Here is an 18,181-nt window from a genome sequence, read left to right as displayed (position 1 = left end):
ATTGGCTTAGCTTAAAATATTTTATTGTTTCATATCTTTACGTCTCTTGCAGTTGCCCAACGATTCAACATCGTGGGGCCATCGAGCGTTCTTAGATATTTGCAGTCATCAATTTAATCTAGTCGCTCGTTTCTCTCTTATTCTCCAAACTATGCAAAACGATCTAATACTTTTCTAGAGCAGATGACTCCCGGAAAAATATTGGGTTGGTCACAAATCGCCATGACTTGCCATGATTTTAGAATTACAACATTAACGGAGTTGGATTGAATTCCTTCAAACTCTTGAAATCCAACCGCCTGGGTATTTTTGCAAACCAATAGTTCCAATTCCGAGAAAGCCGTTGGACTTTTTGCCTCAACTCCAGATATCAACACGAACAAGCTGAGGCCCAAGAAAAGTAAAAAGTGATGTGGTAGGGCCAAAAGAACCGGAATGCCAAGAGTTGTACAAAAAGCTACAAGAAAAATAATACCACGATCGTTGTCGCCTCTCGTTTGAGACTTAAAGGAGGGGCGAAGTAGCCAAGAGTAGCCTTCCAAGTAATAAAAGCTAGACATCCGTCGAGGCAGGGTCTTGACCAGTAAATACTTTGTACAATCGCTTGCTAGCCGCAGGACCAACACGGGAGTCGGTCAAGGCGCCGTTTTTATTTGCAGATTTCTGGAAAGGTAGGCAGGTCAACAATTAGCTCCATAAACATCAGACCAAACAACATACCCGGACATCCTCGAGCAAGGTCGGCCCATGCATGCGCATTGCACGCACCAGATCCGTGACGGAGGGATACTGCGTGGTAATGCCGTACGCCATGGCCGCAGTAACCCGGTTGACTTCCTGGAGCATCTTGACGAAGGTGTCGAGCTTGTCCTCGCCGGACTTGACCTGGCCGACATCCATGCAAAATGCGGCATCATTGCCCTCCATGCGTTCGCGGCGGTAGGGAATGGTGGAGATGTGCTCGGTGAAGTTCTTGATCCATTCGGCGGACTCGGGCGCTGCTCCTGTGTGGTGGATCAGACAGGAGTGTGTAACCTGCAGCGCGAGGAGAGCATCCTCAACCGTGTCGTCGTCTACAGGACGTGTTGTTTCTGGCTTGTTCTTCTTTTTGCGGCCCCGAGGAGCGGACGAGCCTTCACCAGCTTCGCTCGTTGTGGCAGCATTCTGTTCGTATTGGCGAAGGACTGCAGCTTGATAAGCCTTGTTCCGGGAATTGCGGTTCTTACGCATCCAAACCGTCAGCCCCTCGATGAGGTAGATGAGTTTGCAGTCCGGATAGGCGCTTTTGATGCGAAGAACATGGATCTCCAGCGTGTCCCTTTCTGAGTTTTCAGGGTCCGAAATAACCATGTCAACAAAATCTTGCGCTGGAACAAGACATAGTACGTGCCTTTCTTCCTGGATGTGGAGTGGACAAGGTTCCCAATGGCCAACGGTTTCATTGTATTTGGCAGTCATCTTACGGCGCCATTTGACAACGTGCGAAATCGGGCTTGTGAAAAATGTTTGCTCGACCCCATGCCGTTTCATGAACTCGACGGTCTGGTTTCCTACACTGCTTCCTTCGAGTGACAATGCCATGTCGATGATCATCTCTGGTGTAGAATCCTTCTTATCCACCTTGAGCTTGTTGACCTCTGAAATGTCTGCAGCCAGCTGTTTTTCCCGAGCTTTTTCTCCCTTGAGCTTTTGCTTCCGCTCTTTTTCGAGCTGGCGCTCCCGTTCTTTCTGCGCTTTGGCTTCCTCTCGTGCCTTTGCCTTTGCCTCCTTTTCTTCGGACGTAAGCTTACTGGATTTTTTGGCTGGTCTTCGCGGCTCGATAGGTTCGTCCAATTCGTCTGACATATTGCCCAACGCCGGAAAAGAGCCGTCCTCTTTCTGAGAGCGGCCTTTCCCTTTAGAGCTGGATTTGATCTTGGCCTTTTGATCACTGATATTTGACAACAAACCGGCAGTCCGACTGGAAAAAACCGTATTGGAAGCGGCTGTTCCCTGCTCCGCGAGTCCAATCAGGTCATTGAAATCTGGCAAAGAAAACGGATCGCTGAACTCCTCGATATCGTCTCGGCCGATATTAAGCGTAGCTTTTCGGGTCGTAGTAATTTTCATGAAATCATCATCATCATCATCGTTCAAGGTAATAATGTCAGAAATCTGCGAGGGATTTGGTTTCTGCGCAACAGCTGGTTTCGCCCTGTGTTCCGGAAGCGGGAGCGAAGATGTGAACATAATCGGATCGGAGTCCTCCACATTCAATTGTGACGGCTTCTTCTGGGCCGCGGGGTTTGAAGGAGGCAGACCGAAGTCGTCGTCTGAGAACAGAAATCGTGGATCGAGGTCTGGGGCTTTTGATTCGTGCGCAGTCGTACTCTGTCTCAGTGGCGAAGGGTTCTCGCCAGTCACTTTTCGTTTCTTGACAGGATTGGCGGACGTCAGGTCATCGTAGTCGAACAGAGAGACGTCAATTGAGTCTGACGAGATTGGTTCACGGTGGGAGGGATGCCGCGAGGGAAGCTGGTTGGTTGGCTGTTGCGACTGCGGCGGTGGTCTCTTCGGACTCGGCGGGTCCGAAGAGACCAGATTAATGACATCGGGCATTTGGAGGTGATGCCGATGCCACGACGGGCGAAGATCACAAGGAGAGGGAAAGATAGAGACAAGACAAAGAACATGGGACGCGCCTGTCACGGTGACGCGGAGTCACGTGTGATAAGAGTGGCAGACTCATACCGCTTTTTATAGTTTGGACTTGCACCACCATCACCAATCCTGGGACATCTAAGTCTTACGATAATCAAAACTAGAACTGTACGCCAATGGGAGAGCAGGACAGTTAATGGATTGGGTATTGCTCATATCAAAACTATCCACTCGATTTTAGCACCACTACAATTGCGATGGCAAAGATACCCCCAAAGATCAGCGCAATAATGTCCACAACCCACTGCCATCCATTGAATGGACGCCTCTCCGCTGAGAGCATGGTCGATATCTCGTCTTCTAGACGATCACCCATGGCCGTAAATGAGAACTCCTGCTGTGCTCGCGTCTTGCCGGCAGCAGCCATCTTGTCAACCTCCTCTGGCGTCATCCCATAGAGAACTTTGTCCATGACGGCTGTCCACTCATCGACCGCATGCGCGTCCCGGAGCCAGCCCGTTTCGCCCTCGACGATTGTCTCCAGCGGACCGCCGGTGTTGGACGCTAGGACCGGAAGTCCGGCTTGCATCGCTTCGACAGGTACGATGCCGAAGTGCTCGTTGATCGGGGTATAAAGAAGGAGTTTAGATTGCGCTAGCAGAGTATCTTTGAATGCGGTCGGCACAGAGAGTAGGAAGAGAACATCAATGGAGTCGGGGATAGATAAAGCGGAAATAACCGTCTTCGAGGTAGCTGTTTGCAAGCCGAGGCCGGAAGCGAGGTCGTCTAGTTCTTGGTGATATTGGACGTTTTCTTGGACGCGATTATCGTAACCGCCTATGTCAAACCAATTAGAAAAGACGGCAACTAAATGGACGGACAAAAATTTACCAGCAATTACCAGCCGCGTCCCTTTCCTCTTCTCCGCCTCCAGCCCATGGTACGCGCGAATAGCCAACGCCATATCTTTCTTCCGCTCAAAACGATTAATGCTTAGCAAAATCTTCTTGCCGCCCCAGAGTGGCTTCTCTTTCGTTTTCATCTTGGCCGGTTTGGCAGTGGACTCCATGGGAACACATGGGTAGACAACCTCGACATCGCCCAGCTTCTCCGTGCCAAAAACTTGGCGCACAACTCCGCGTGAGAACTTGGAGTTGGCAACGACCCGATCCGACGCGCTCAGCGCCCATCCCTCGAACCAGTCAAACGGAATGCGATATATTAGCTTCACCAGACGAAGAAGTGAGCTCTTCTCATCTCGTCGCGCGAGCAATTGGTCCGGGAAGTGGCAGTAGAAGAGGATGCGCTGGCGGCGGGATGGCCGTGGTTGACCGAAGGCTTTGAGGACGGGTACGCAGGCGGGGAGCTGGTCGACAAGAAACACGTCGTCTCGATCCTCACCCTCCACCTCGTCATTATTCTTATCATTTTTTGCTGCGGGGAAATCTGTCCTCCCGCGCGATCTAAGCTCGTTCAACAACGACCATGTCAAATGCAGCTGCCGCAGTGCAGCCATAAGAATATGAAGTCGGCCGCAGATGTGAGCAGGAAAGATGGTGTTTCCGCGCACGCGGACGTCCAGCGTTCCATCGCGCGCCTCTTCGAAGCAATGTGTCTTGTCGCGGTGGGAGGTGTAGATGGTGACGCGGTGGCCGCGGCTCTGCAGGGCCAGGGCGGCGTCGATGATCAGGCGCTCGGCGCCGCCGATGCCCAGATCCGGGTGAATGACGATCACATTGGCGCGATCGGGCATGACGGGCTGGAAATGAGGATTGAGGTCCGACGAGAAGGTTGCGGGAGCTTGAGCTTAAAGGCCACGGGGCGGTCATGTGATGATCTATGAGTTTCCAACATCACAAAAAACAACTATGTAATCATTTTATCTCTCTATCTACCTTTTGTTTTCTGCTCGATATGTTTGCTTTTGCTTCTAGTGCTTCGGTGAACTAGTTAGGGAGCGCAACTACCCCAACTGCCGATGGATATTCCTTGACCCGGAAAGCAACAATCCCAACTGCCGGAGCAAGCAAACCACCGGGCTTCAATAGTCAATAACCCAGTCCATGGATCAAACGAGCCCGGAGTAGCTGTACCCGGCATCTGTGCTCGGGGCTAGAATCCGGGGAATTCGATCAGATGACAGACAGTGGAGAGCTAGACAAGCATTACTTGATGGAGCCAGATTCGGATCTGGCAAGCTCCTCCGATGCCGAAGATCCGTCCACCCCAGTTGGGGGGTTATTTTGGCGCTAAATCTCTTTCTTTTTTCCTGTCAGAATATTTATTTCTCAATGACCTCACCATAGCCAGCCATGGGAGACGAGGAGAAGAGCCCGCCCAGCACCGACGGTGCCAGCGCCGCCCCGGCTGCTGAGAATAATGCTTCGACGCATCCTAAACCCACCAAACTGTAAGTCCAGGAGGGATCTGCAGTATCGCATTCCCTCTGCAAAAATTCTCCGAATTGTATATGCGCGATACTGATAATTCCTCTAGACACCAAGTCATAGTCGTCTGCGCCGGCTTCATCACCATGTTCATGACCTGCGCGCTGATCTTCTCGTTTGGTGTCTACCAAGCCATCTATGAAGAAATGGCCAAAGAACCCAACACGCCATTCACGGGCACATCTTCCGCAATCATCAGTCTGATCGGCACGCTCGCCATCGCTCTCATGTCGATGGGCGGTCCTTTCATCATGAACTGGGCGAAGCTGTACAGCCCCCAGGTCGTGATTATGGCTGGCGGAGTGGTCTTCGGCTTGGGATCCATCCTTGCCAGTCTGAGCGAGTACCTCTGGGAATTTGCACTGACGCAGGGCGTGCTAGTTGGGCTGGGCGTGTGCATGGCATACGTGCCGACCATGTCCGTTGCCCCGACGTGGTTCGACAAGCGCCGTGGACTGGCCATGGGCATTATCATCTCCGGCTCGGCCTGTGGCGCGATGATGTGGCCGCCCGTTCTGCGTGCCATAACGGCGAGCATCGGGTTCCGCAACGCCCTGCGCATCTCTGGGTGCCTGACGATATTGTTCGTGCCTCTGGCCGGTTTCACGCTGCGCTGGGAGCCGAATTTCAAAGAGAAACTCCGCAGCCAGACGGCTGGTATGTCCAAAACGACGGGGTGGATCAAGGTCCCGCTGGTGAACTGGAAAGTCGCCCAGTCGAAGAAGTTCCTCGCGCAGGCGCTGGGATGTTTCTTGCAGTCGGCGGGCTACTCTACGCCTGTGTTCTTCTATGCTGCGTATGCGCGCTCGCTGGGATACAGCCCTTCCATGGCAGATAATTTTATCACCTGGAGCAATGCCTCGAACTTTGTGTCTCGTATTCTGATCGGGTATTTGGCAGACAAGTGCGGCCGACTGAATGTGCTCTACCTCACGACGATTATGAGCGCCGTCGCCGTGTTTGGCTTCTGGCTTCCGTCGACATTTGTTGGGCGCACCGTTTCTGTGGCCGCGGCCGATGGGCTGTTCATCTTTTTCGTCCTTCTGTACGGCTCTTTCGGTAGCGCGTATATCTCGTTGTTTCCTGCGAGCTTGATTGAGTTGTTCAGTGTCCAACATTTCACTTCCGTGAACGGGGCCCTGTACCTCATTCGGGGTGTGGGCGCCCTGTTGGGAACGCCGCTGACTCTGCTGCTGTTACCCAGTGCGTCGGCTTTGTCGGACCCGGGCAGCTACGAGCGAGTAACCATCACCGTTGGAGTACTGTTGTTCGCATCAAGCATGGCGACTCTGTGGGTGCGGATTGAGGGCTCCGATGGGAAACCGTGGACCTGGAAGCTGTAATAACTGTCTGTTGTATGCGTAGTTGAGCTGGACTCTGTGTGTTTAGCATTTTTTTTGTCCATAAACGTTCAACATATTCATAATGGATACTCTCACCTCTCTATACCTTGAGAGAAAAGTGCAATGAGTATTCGAAGGAAAAAAATTAAATAGCCTTATGAGATTCTTCTGCTATTTGACCCGAATAAACGGTCAACTATGAACGACAAAAAAAAGCCCAGCGGACGAAGTCTTTGGAAGGATTAACCAGAATTAAGAGACAACAGCATATTGAAAATGTACAAGTGACGATTTCTAGCGCAAGCTAAAGAAACTACCAGCCGTCAGGGAGTGTGTTCATGAAAAAGCAAATAATGAACCGAAGGATATGTGAAACCAAAGAGACAGTAGATGTGCAAAGGAAAGAGAGCCACCATCTGGCGCTGAATGACAGAAAAGGTACTGCAGAATTGACAGCCTTGGGAGAAAAAAATTCATAATACAGGGAAATTGAGTAGTTATTGACAGGGGAATCGCAATAAGAAAGGGCAGGGTATGAAACATGGGCCAAGTAGGAAAAGTGTATGAGTACAGCGATAACGACAGACGAAAGATCGCTTTTTTGGGGAGGGATTAGAAGCAGTTGAGCGTGCTCTTCTTCTTCTTTTTGTTGAGAGCGTTCATGCGCTCCTCCAGCTGGGCCCGGGCGGCTTCGGCCTCTTTCCGAGCGCTGCGCTCTTCCTCAACAGTCTGCAAAGAAAGTCGGGCTGAGTTGCGCTCCTTACGCAGAGTGGACAGCTCATCCTCAAGTTGCCACGCCTTCTTCTTCCAGCCGTCGCAGTCAGTCTTGACCTTGTTGCTCTGGGTCTCTAGGTCACCGAGGGCCTCCTCCAAGGTAGCAGTCAACTGCTTCTCAGCATACAGATGCTTTTCAATGGTTCGGATACGGGCTTCCTGGTCTTCGACAAGCTGGGCATTCACCAGCTCCTTGCTAGCGTGCCGAGAGCTGGGCGGAGACACGCTGCCTGCAGTGCCATTGGCAGTTGAGGCGATGCTCGGCAGGGGGGAAGGGGAATAGCTGGAGGAGGCGATGGAAGAGAGGCCGCGGATGTGCTCTTGCGGAGGTTGGATGTGAGAGAGCTGCTGCGATCATGAGAGCCATCCTGGTTCCCGCTGTTCTTGATTTGAAGCTAGAAAAATGAGGTTAGCTTATTCAGTATTGGTATTTAGGAAAATTCTCACCTCAAGGTGTTCAATCCGCAGGCGGTAATTTTCAATGTCCTTCTCGTAGATGGCGATCTTGGCCTTCGCATCCTCCAAAGCGTGATCCCGCTCCTGCTGGATGACGGACAGACGGTTGTTATGCTGGTCGAAGCTGTTGGTGATCTGCTCCTCGAGCTCCTCCACGAGACGAACACTCTTCTCCTTCTCGATTGTGATCTCCTCGACCAAAGCCTCCTTCTTCTTCACCAGGTCGTCCTTCTGCACGAGGGTTTCTTCCAGGGTGGCGACCAAGAGAGCCAGCTCATTCACCTTGGCGTTCTGGGTAGCGTTCTTCTTCTCCAGATCCGCAACAATCTTGTCATTACTGCTGGCTTCAAGCTGTTTGCGGAGATCGTCATTCGTATCAATCAACTCGGCGTACTTGTCAGAGAAGTGCTGCTTCTGAGCCAGGACATCCTGGATCTGATCGGCTAATGTCTCTGCCGTGACATCGGAGTTGAGCAGACTGGACACAGCCCGGAGCAGCTTCACCAACTCGTCGCGAGATTCACCAATCTCCTTCTGCAGAGCGGCCATTGACTGATCATACTTGGCATCCTTCTCGGCAAGACGCGATTCATGCTCACTTTGAGCGGCAGCGCGAGTGCGCTCCTCCAACTCCGCCAATTGACGCGCGTGCGACTCTTGCAGCGATTCCAGGTCGGTCTTGTGCGAGTCAATGGCAGACTTGTGAGTAGAAATTTCCTGCTCAAGATCGGCGATACGGGAGCGATGGGCCTCGGCAGCATCTCCGTCTCCGCCCTTGGAAGCCAGTTGCGCAGACAGTTCTGCCTGGGCGGCAGTGTGCGATTTCTCCAAATTGGCAATCTGTTCCAATTGGGCGGCAATGGTGGACTTGTGCCCATCGATTTCCGTGTTCAAGCCATTTACAAGCTTCTGCTGCTTGACACGCTCGGCTTCAAGCTCCTTGGCGATGGCCTCCTTATCAGCTGGGCTGCCTGCTGCAGCGCGCTCGGCCCGCATAGCCTCCACCGAAGCAATCGCGGTCTCAAGCTCAGCGAGGGTGGAGGTGAGCTGCGTCTGGGAGGACTGCAGATTGTCCACGGCACTCTGGTGCTTGCCCTTCCACTCGGTCAGTTCACCCTCGAGAACGCCAATCTTCTTCTGCTGGTCCTCAGCGCCCGCGTCCAGAGCTTCGGCGGCAGCCTCCTGCGACTTCAGGAGACTGTTGAGAGTCTCAATCTCGGCCAGCAACGACTTCTCACGGTTCTCGTGGGCCATGCGGAGTTCATTGATCTGGTTCTCCTGCTGCATAACTTGCTCGCGGAGTTGTGAAACGACGGCCATATCCATGGACGAAGCGCCGGACAAGCTTGTCCGTTCGCGTGTGAGTCCAGAGATGATAGTAGACTTCATCTCCATCTCTCTCTTTACGCTCTGGTTCTCAGCCTCCAAGGCTTGAAGACGCTCGACGCGGCTGTGGATTTCATGCATAGTAGAATCCAAATGAAGCTCAAAGTTTTGCATGAGCTCCGGTCGGTCTGAGAACTCCTGGATTCCAATGTTTCGCAGAGCTCCAAGCGACCGGTGAGCGCGGTCCACTCCGGACATGAGGCTGTGGTTGGTGATACGGGTTTGGCTGGTCATTCGGCGAATCATAGGACTCTTGAAACCAGGCGTTGTGGGAGAACCGGCCTTGGAGCGTTGGACCTCAGCCTTGAGCTTGTCAACGAGGCTAAGAATCTCCTCGTGCTCAGATTGCAGTTGGGCATATTTCTCAGACATGAGGTCAGCACTCTCCTGGTGGTCCGCAATCATCTTGCGCATGCTCTCAGCATCGGCAGCATCTGGCGCAATCACGCTGGACGCCGGTGGAGTGGTAGCGTCATCTGAGGTGTCGTTCTTAGAATCTTCAAATACTCCGCGCGAAGTAGCTGAGGCCTCTGCCGAGGACAACTCCGAGGAGAGCGATTGCGAGAATGAGTGTTGTGCTCCAGACTTCGAGATCGGAGCGTTGCCAATCTCTAAAAAAGAGACAGGACGCGAGGAATCATTCTGCGTGCGAGGGGCAGGGCGGCGGCCTTCATCCACCTTGTCCTGCCGGAGCTCGGTGAGGGCTTTCAAAGCCTCCTCGTACTTAGTCTCGAGCAGTTCATAGTCAGTGACGGTGGTCTCATGCTGTAGACGCAGATCGAAAAGCTCCTGGGTGACAGTCTCGAGCTTGTCGGCAACAAATTTGCTTTGGGCGGGGCTGGTCATTGGTTCCTCACGAATCGATTCCGAGCGTCGCGCCTCCAGCTGGTTGGTCGCATCCTCCAGCACCTTCAGATCCTCACCAGAAGTGGTCTGCTCAAGTTCCGCAGTCGGCTCATCCTCCGTCTCGGGGATCGGATCAATCAGGCCCTCATCAGACTCGGGAATAGCCGTTTCGACAGCTTCATTGAGAACGTTCAGCGATGGGGTGTGCCTATGGTACTTGACTGGCCCGGGCGCCGATGTGGTCTCGGTGCCATCCGGACCGTCATGCTCCTCCTCACCATTCTGGTTCAGGTTGTCCAGCTCATTCAGCAGATTGTCGAGCTTTCCAAGGCCGCGCTGGCGCTCAATCACATGTTCCAGGCGCATCACTTCGCGTTGCATCAGTTCCATATCTTGGTCAGCCTCCGCCAGTCGCTCTTCCAAGGTCGAGATGTATTCCTCGCAACCAATTTCGCCATCGCGGGCACGGATCAACTCCTTGCGCAGCTCAGAAATGATTGCAGCATGCTTTTCTTCACCAGTCGAGTGGCCATCAATCTTGGACTCCAATTCGTGGAGGTAGGCCTCACTGCTGGCTTCGCGATCCAGCAGCTTCTGAACGCGCGACTGGAGCTGCTGATTGACAGTCTCGACGTAGGCACACCTGGTCTCACGCTCCAAAAGAGTGCTCTCGGTAGTGGACAGAGAAGAACGAGTGTTGGAAAGCGAAGCCTCCAAAGTTTGGATGGTCTTCTCGTACTCAAGGACCACCTGTTCCACAGACTCGGCGAAAGATTTCGAGCGCTGCATGCGCTCAATGGAGCTCTTGCCGATGTCGCTGGCTGCATCATCCATATCTCCGTTTGTAGCGCTATCGTCGTTGGCCATCGCCGAGATCAGCTTAGCATGCCGCTGGCTGAGCGCGTTGTAACTCTCCTGGACGTCGAGCAGTTGGTTCTGCAGGCTGATCTCCCGTTCGTTCTTGCGTTCGCTTCGCTCCGGAGATCCTGCCTCACGACGCCCGGAACCCTCCGAATTCCGGATCTGTTGGCGCAAGAAGGCCACTTCCGCCTTGAGCCGTTCAATCAATGCCTGCTTGTCGCCCTCGTCGGCGACCTGTTGGATACGGGGCTTGCTCTGGATAGCTCTGGCTCGCTGCGCGTACTGAACTGTGTTCAGAGTCTCGCTGAGATGGAACTCGGCAGGGGTTACACAGGCAATCATGTATGTGATGGCGTTCCCACCCAATGAGTCTTGGAGCAGGCGGGTGAGTCGGGAGTCACGATACGAGACGTGAGAGCCAGACTGGCGCGAAGACAGCTGCGATATGACCTTGCCAAGTGCCGCCAGACCAGCGTTGATGGAGATACCTTCGCGAGCCCGCTCACCAGAGGCACCAGTGTTCTTCAGACGTTCGCTACCGGCCAAATCGACGAAGTGGAGCTTGCTATCCACAGTGACGGACTCTCCTCCGCTGGGGAACGAGTCCACGGGCATGGACATGCGCTTCTCCTTGGGGGAGCTGGTCGGGTTTGTGGCCGACTTGCGCACAAGGTTCAAACTGAAGACTGCATGCGACCGAGAGGACTTGGCGTTAATTGCTGTAGAATCCGTTTGACGGATGGTAGAGCCAAAGTTGAGAGCACCGATCAGGTCTTCGAAGCAGTTGATGTTCACTTGGTGAAGACCAGTTAGGAGAATGCGGCCTTTGGCGTCTTCACGGATGGTGACACTGCTGCGATCGCCGACGGGAGTAGATTCCGGCAGGAGCAGGTCACGGAGTTGTTCGTTGTAGATCTAGATATCGGATTAGCATACTGAATTAGCCGCTGCGATGGGTGGGAAAGGTACCTCCACATAAGTGGCCTTGAGCTGCCAGTTCTTCTCCCCATTCAATTTCCCAAAACTTGTGGCAGAGCTCATGGAATATCGCTGCGGAGTCCGGAGGCCCGTTGAGCTGGAGCCATTGCGGTTGTGCTTGGGGGATCCGTCCAGTTTATCGAAGAGGGCCTGGGCGGCACGAGGAATGATACCTAGACGTGGGATGTTCAATTAGCTTGGGATCGGTAATAGCAACGTGCATGGTCACACCTACCCATTGCTTCTGAATCGTTTTGTTCATTGGGACCCGAGGTGCCCATGGTGTATGATTTGCCCGCACCGGACTGCCCGTAGGCCAGGATGGAGACATTGTATCCCTGAACAAAAGAGTTCACGCTGTCACTGAGGTACTCCCAGACGCCCTCCTGCTCAATGGTCTCTGGGAAAACACGGTCAAAAACAAACAGTTTGCGCCCCTGAGGCACATCCACGGCTAGGCTGGTCGGTGCCGTGACATGAACCATGGACCGCTGAAAGCGCTGGGGAATTAACTCGTAGCCAGGATCAGTAGATTTGAGCGGAGGTCGCACACGGACAGCTGCAGAACGGCAGGTTAGCGAACCGATCACACATGGTCCTTGGGCGCATCGTCGGTGTGCGTGCGACTGTGCGATTTGCGACGCGACGGAAGAGGCACACACACACAGCGCGATCGCGTCCAGGGGGCGGGGCCGATAAGAGAAAGGTACACATACCAACTTTGACCGCTGTCTTGCCATCTTCGTCTGACGCGCGACTTCCCCCGTGTTTACTGCTGACACTCATGCGACTGGTGCTGCGCGGCGTGCGCATCATCGAACTCATCGGCCGCTGGGGCAGGCCCGTCGGCGACCCTGGAGGTGAGATCGTCATCTCCCCTGAGTCAAAAACCACACCGGGTGGATGTTGGGGATGAGAAATTTATGCAAAGGGGAGAAGGGTAGGCATGAGGCGTGGATGGGAGAGAAGGAAGCGGGTGGTCTGGAATAATAATTGTGGAGAGGGAAAAAGAGTTGGCCCCTATTCGGTTTTGCCGGGATGGCAGCGGGTGTCAAATGTCAGGCAGGCACTTGGCGATGGTTCCGGCCGAAGAGCAGAACAAGGGGAAAAAAAACCAGTGTAGCGAATGCAGCTATAATCATCCGCAGAATTACTACGAAGAACAAGAAGAACAAGAATAACCAATGCAAAAATAATGGTTCACAGAACAGCTGAATCGAGGACTCTACTATGGTGGAGCTTTGGCCAAGCGAAGTGGTGGTGTTCCCCTGAATTGTACATCGGCGGGACATACATCAGCCATGGTTTGTTCCTCCCCACATCCACTCCGAACCATTTCATCCGCTCGTTTCAGATGTTCCTTTAAGTTATCGCTAACCAGGACCGCCTGTCTCCATCATGGCCCTGAATTTGCCCGCCTACGAACCCCCTGAGGGTAGAACGGCACTAACTCCATCATTGACAAGTCCACCGGCCTCTGCCGATCGCTAGCCTATCTCAGCCAGGGACGGGCCATCGAGCCAATCCCGCAAGCCTCGGTTCCGTCTGTCTCCCTAATCCCTGCCCCCGAACGAAATTCTGATTGTCCGGCGTGAAACGCTCGAACCGGCTCCGAACCCACTTCTGCCCTAACGTCCTGCCCAAAAAGTCCAGAACTTGAGATCCTGTGGAGACGAATGGATCACAGCTGCTCGTGGGCTGGACTACTGATGGACAATGGTCCTTTCTTGACCATGATCGTGAGCACCTCATACAGCACGTCGGCGGCCGCCCTAACAGGAGTTAGTCAAAGTGATCGGACAGGGATGGCCGGGGGAAAAAAAAAAAAAAAAAAAAAGGACATACATAGTGGACAGTTCGGCATTGGTGTCATATGCCGGAGCCACCTCAACAATGTCCGCCCCGATGAAGTTCAATCCATCCAGTCCACGGATGATCGTCCGCAGTTCGCGCGTAGACCAGCCGCCCGTCTCGGGAGTTCCAGTGGCTGGCGCAACTATGAATTCCAAGAGTTAGGCTCGAATGCTCCACAAACGATACATCACAACCACTTACAAGCTGGGTCCAAAGTGTCGATATCGATCGAGAGATAAACTGGGTTCTCAGTCCCCACTCGATCCCGGATCTTCTTGATGATACCGTCCGTGCCAATGGTATCGATCTCGCGGGCCTCGACGATTTCGAATCCACAGTACCCATCGTTCTCATAGTCCGACGGTCCGGACAGCGTCGTGCGGATTCCTGCGTGGATGTTGGTGTCGTTCTTGAGGAGACCCTCCATCGCAGCATGGTAGAAGTAGGTGCCGTGGTTGATCGCGGCCACGTCGCTGGGCGCACCACCGAACACCTTGGGTTTCCAGGTGTCTCTGTGTTGCGTTGTATCAGTGTTCTGACCGTCGGTCTGATTTGCACAATTTGTCTTACAGGTGACTATCAAAGTGGATCACCGTCACGGGTCCGTAGGCCTTGCTGATACTGCGCAGCAGCGGCAGTGTGATGGTGTGGTCCCCCCCTAGAGTGATGACCCGGGGAAGAGTCTTCCCAGCCCGGGACAGACCATACTGGTCGGCATTGGTAAACGGCTTGCGCATAAGCACACTGTTGTGGCCTTCTTCGATTTGCTTGATGGCCCAAGCGTTGTCATATCTGCGTTATCATTTTCCCCTCCATCAGCCGTTATCCATCATATTGTCGATAGAGATAGATCACATACGACGTCACCGGGATATCACCACAATCCATGATCCGCATATCGCTACTAAACGGATTCGCCTCCAACGGGACATTGTAGCCTCCGCTGAACCCCAATTTGCGTGAGCCTTTGATGATTCCAAACGTGACCCGACGTAAGCACTTCTGCCCGTCATAGGAGAAACAACATACTAAAGATTGAGACGGCGAGAACCTTGTCTAATTCCACTGGGTCCGAACCGTGCTCCTGGTCTGTACGAAGTACCCGTGTCAAAGGGAGCTCCTAGGAACGCAATGTCGTATCTTTCAGCTTCGCTGGACAGGCATGGGAAATAGGGCAGTCGGCCGAAGGTCGAGATGCCAGAGAACACCGAGTCGGCCTGGGTGCCTCCGTCTCCGGGGAGGGTGTTGTACCACAGTCCCTGGTGCGGGCCCAGTGCGATCTGGCTGTGGTCCCCATGCGCCACGGCGAGAGTGGATAGGGCAAGAATGCCAATTGTCGAAGAGAACATTTCAAGACAATGAGAGGTTCAAAAGATTCAATTGTAAAAAGAAAAATTTGAATGGGCAGAGCGTTGGAACTTAGGTAGAGCCTGTATATGTAGTTCCGTTGAACTAGGTTAAGACTGACTGATCTTCACCGCAGGTGCTTGCCCGACAAATTCCCATAGGCAATCTCCTTTCGTTACCCAAATTCGGAGACTGATACACATTTGCTTTCTCCGCTTGATTCCAGGCTCTTGGGTCGGGATGACTCCGGGCGCTCCGCTTGCCTTCCTAATGGAGGATCCATGTCAGGGCAAGGAATGACGGCAGTCAGCTTGCGAAACGGAGCCTGAAACCCTAATGACCCAAAAGGGAAGGCCGGTTGAGAGGAAAGTCTCGAAGAAATGCGATGAACGCTCTGATAAGATAGGGCATGTCGGTGATGTTCCGATAGAAGAGAAGGCTTATCACCAGGAGATGATTGGCGAAAACACCATCTATAGCTCTGTTATCTCCAATCCTCCGACAGCGGAGTCGACAAAGAAACTACGCAATACTCCGAGGAATAGCAAAAAAATATTTCGAATTCTTAGGCTTAATTCCGTACCGGTGGATTAGGATGCGGGATTCCCACTATCTCCTCCGTCATAGCTGTATTCAAAGTAGTCCCGCATCAACTGAGCTGCCATCGAGCATTGGCAATGCTGCGGTCATCGCTAATACATACAAAAGTAGAAATCCATATCTTTCGACAAAAGGGTTTCGCTCTGTCCATCTATATTCATGTGCGATAACTTCCCACCTACCGCCACAAACAACATGACAGATTCGAGTGGCTCGGTGCCAGACGAGTATACTTCATTACTCCCTAAGCTCGCAGACCATGATCCGGCAGGCAATCCACCCGAAAATGACGGCGAGAGTACGGAAACGACCTCTAGGGGACTTTTCCTCTCCGAGTTCTGGTTGTTACTGAAGAGTTCAATCCCGGTGATCCTGGCATACACTCTCCAGAACAGCCTCCAAACTGTCTCCGTGCTCATTATCGGACGTTCCTCTCCCGAGAACCTCGCCGTTAGCGCATTCTCCCAGATGTTCGCCATGGTCACAGCGTGGATGATAGGGCTAGGCGGCACGACGGCCCTGGATACACTGGCCTCCTCGACGTTCACGGGGAGTTCCAACAAACATGACCTAGGGATCTTGCTCCAGCGAGGATTCTTGGTTCTGGGCCTGTTTTATGTCCCAGTGGCTATCCTATGGGCGTGCTCGGAGCCGGTATTTCTCTTTCTCGGGCAGGATCCGCAGTTGTCGCGCGATAGTGCGAGATTCCTCACTTGTCTTATACCGGGGGGCTGGGGTATATATATTTCGAGTTGATGAAAAAGTATCTCCAAGCACAGGGTATGGAACCTAGTATGATCACCAATTGGCATTGCTAATGGCGAACAAAAAAAAGGCATCATGAGAGCAGGGACATACGTTCTCCTGATCACCTCCCCACTCAACGCCGGCCTCAACTATGTATTCTGCTACACATTCAACATCGGCCTCCTCGGAGCGCCCCTTGCAACCGGTCTCTCTTACTGGATATCATTCACACTGCTGGTGCTATACTCAAAGCTAGTCGCCGGATCCGAGTGCTGGGGCGGCTGGTCGCGAGATGCATTCCAAAACCTGGGCACATTTGCCCGGCTCGCCCTTCTTGGATTTGTGCACGTAGGCACGGAGTGGTGGGCCTTTGAGATCGTGGCACTGGCAGCGGGTCGGCTGGGCACGATTCCCCTTGCGGCTCAGAGTGTCATCATGACGGCTGACCAGGTGCTCAACACGATTCCATTCGGTATCGGCGTAGCGACGTCCACTCGTGTTGGTAACTTGCTGGGATTGCGGAATGGCGTTGCAGCGTCACGCGCGGCCCATACGTCTGCTGTTCTCAGTATGGTGGTTGGCGGTGCTGTGCTGGCATTGCTGATGGGCACGCGAAACCATTTTGCAAAGATCTTCAACGATGATGCTGGCGTTGTGAAGCTGACTGCTGAGGTTCTTCCCTATGTGGCTCTGTTCCAAATTGCAGATGGGCTGAATGGAAGCTGTGGTGGGAGTCTGCGTGGAATGGGGAGACAGCATGTCGGCGCGCTGGTCAATATCGTGAGCTACTATTGCGGTGCGCTGCCACTTGGTATATGGTTGGCCTTTCATGGTTGGGGACTGAAGGGCCTGTGGGTGGGACAGTGTATTGCTTTATATCTGGTGGGGTTCTTGGAGTGGATTATCGTGGCTCGTAGTCAGTGGGAGGTCGAGGTGCGTAAGGCATTTTTACGGATGGATGTTCATGACAGCTTGGAAGCTGGCTTTGAGACATAGAGGAAGCCCCTATTGTAGGGCACCTATTTCTATGCAACGATGCCTAAAGTTATATCCTTCGGGCGTTGGAAGTTGGGATACAGATACTAGATGCCTTTCACCTGCACTAGAGGTAGGTAGACTTGCGGCTGTTGATAGCCTCAAAACATTTCATATGTACAGGTCTTCTTGATGACTTGATTGACTGATTGAAACCTATTGCTGTTCAGGGTTAGGCTAGACCAAATGCAGCAGGATGTAGATGTACCAACAGGCGGGTTTGTTACGTCAGGGCTGCATAAAATCAATTATCTTATCGCTTTACTAGTATGCTTAATAAAAGCGTAAACGATTGTTAGTTATCAAGATGCAGGGGTCTTATCAAAGACTAGCGGGGAAGACAGGGGCCATTGGTTCTCCAGGTATTGACCAAATTCGGAAGGTCGATAGAGTCAAGTCTAAAGTCGTTTTTGCTGACGGCAAAAGAGCTACAGATAGTTCAAGATAGAGGAAGTCATAAGTTTCATTCTCCTTACAAACGTGTTTACAGTTTGTTTATCACTCCTCTGCCAAACAGAATTATAATCTGTTTTTGGAGAGGGAGCTACGATGATACCAAGCAATAAAGCTGACCAGTGGCAAGCTTGACACAAATCTTTGGATTTTGACCCTTTGTTCGGCTTAAGTATTCAACTTTGCACGACGATCCATTCTAATAACCCAGAAATTTATACTGTGTCATGGCTGTTGCTGGCTTCGAATATAACGCGGATCTAGACCTTTACCCCAGAACTCATGTCGATACCCCTGCATACCGTTATCAATACCCCAGAAAATAATCAAAATAGTTGACGTGACTGTTATCGGATTCAGGATCTTCCTTACGCCTGCTCAACCTAGAAGGTCACTTGGGTCTTATCTTCAAGC

At 52.7% G+C, this 18,181-nt stretch overlaps 6 protein-coding genes across 6 annotated transcripts; 2 read left to right on the top strand and 4 right to left on the bottom strand.

The window, feature by feature from the left end:
• Positions 1–552: 552 nt before the first annotated feature.
• N7510_004235 (uncharacterized protein) lies at positions 553–2,598 on the bottom strand (the record flags this gene model as incomplete). The annotated part of the gene is made up of 2 exons (XM_056976161.1): positions 553–663; positions 721–2,598. 2 exons carry the CDS (start codon positions 2,596–2,598, stop codon positions 553–555), a joined length of 1,989 nt encoding a protein of 662 aa, XP_056836117.1.
• A 265-nt stretch (positions 2,599–2,863) lies between these two features.
• On the bottom strand, positions 2,864–4,393 carry N7510_004234 (GDP-Man:Man(1)GlcNAc(2)-PP-dolichol alpha-1,3-mannosyltransferase; the record flags this gene model as incomplete). The annotated part of the gene is made up of 1 exon (XM_056976160.1): positions 2,864–4,393. The coding sequence occupies one exon, from the start codon at positions 4,391–4,393 to the stop codon at positions 2,864–2,866; it is 1,530 nt and encodes a 509-aa protein (XP_056836116.1).
• Positions 4,394–4,952: 559 nt separating this feature from the next.
• Positions 4,953–6,430, top strand: N7510_004233 (uncharacterized protein; the record flags this gene model as incomplete). Its single annotated transcript, XM_056976159.1, has 2 exons — positions 4,953–5,050; positions 5,137–6,430. 2 exons carry the CDS (start codon positions 4,953–4,955, stop codon positions 6,428–6,430), a joined length of 1,392 nt encoding a protein of 463 aa, XP_056836115.1.
• A 612-nt stretch (positions 6,431–7,042) lies between these two features.
• On the bottom strand, positions 7,043–12,604 carry N7510_004232 (uncharacterized protein; the record flags this gene model as incomplete). The annotated part of the gene is made up of 5 exons (XM_056976158.1): positions 7,043–7,552; positions 7,652–11,668; positions 11,723–11,904; positions 11,967–12,290; positions 12,448–12,604. 5 exons carry the CDS (start codon positions 12,602–12,604, stop codon positions 7,043–7,045), a joined length of 5,190 nt encoding a protein of 1,729 aa, XP_056836114.1.
• An 808-nt stretch (positions 12,605–13,412) lies between these two features.
• Positions 13,413–14,934, bottom strand: N7510_004231 (agmatinase; the record flags this gene model as incomplete). Its single annotated transcript, XM_056976157.1, has 6 exons — positions 13,413–13,503; positions 13,577–13,727; positions 13,787–14,097; positions 14,156–14,377; positions 14,445–14,528; positions 14,615–14,934. The coding sequence occupies 6 exons, from the start codon at positions 14,932–14,934 to the stop codon at positions 13,413–13,415; spliced, it is 1,179 nt and encodes a 392-aa protein (XP_056836113.1).
• Positions 14,935–15,727: 793 nt separating this feature from the next.
• On the top strand, positions 15,728–17,275 carry N7510_004230 (MATE family efflux transporter; the record flags this gene model as incomplete). Its single annotated transcript, XM_056976156.1, has 2 exons — positions 15,728–16,268; positions 16,368–17,275. The coding sequence occupies 2 exons, from the start codon at positions 15,728–15,730 to the stop codon at positions 17,273–17,275; spliced, it is 1,449 nt and encodes a 482-aa protein (XP_056836112.1).
• Positions 17,276–18,181: the final 906 nt, after the last annotated feature.

Source organism: Penicillium lagena (genome assembly GCF_028827675.1).
Source record: "Penicillium lagena strain IBT 129212 chromosome Unknown utg000002l_segment0_segment0, whole genome shotgun sequence".
Lineage (NCBI taxonomy): Eukaryota > Fungi > Ascomycota > Eurotiomycetes > Eurotiales > Aspergillaceae > Penicillium > Penicillium lagena.
Note: the sequence above shows the minus strand (reverse complement) of the source record. Positions and strands in the feature narration are given on the sequence as shown.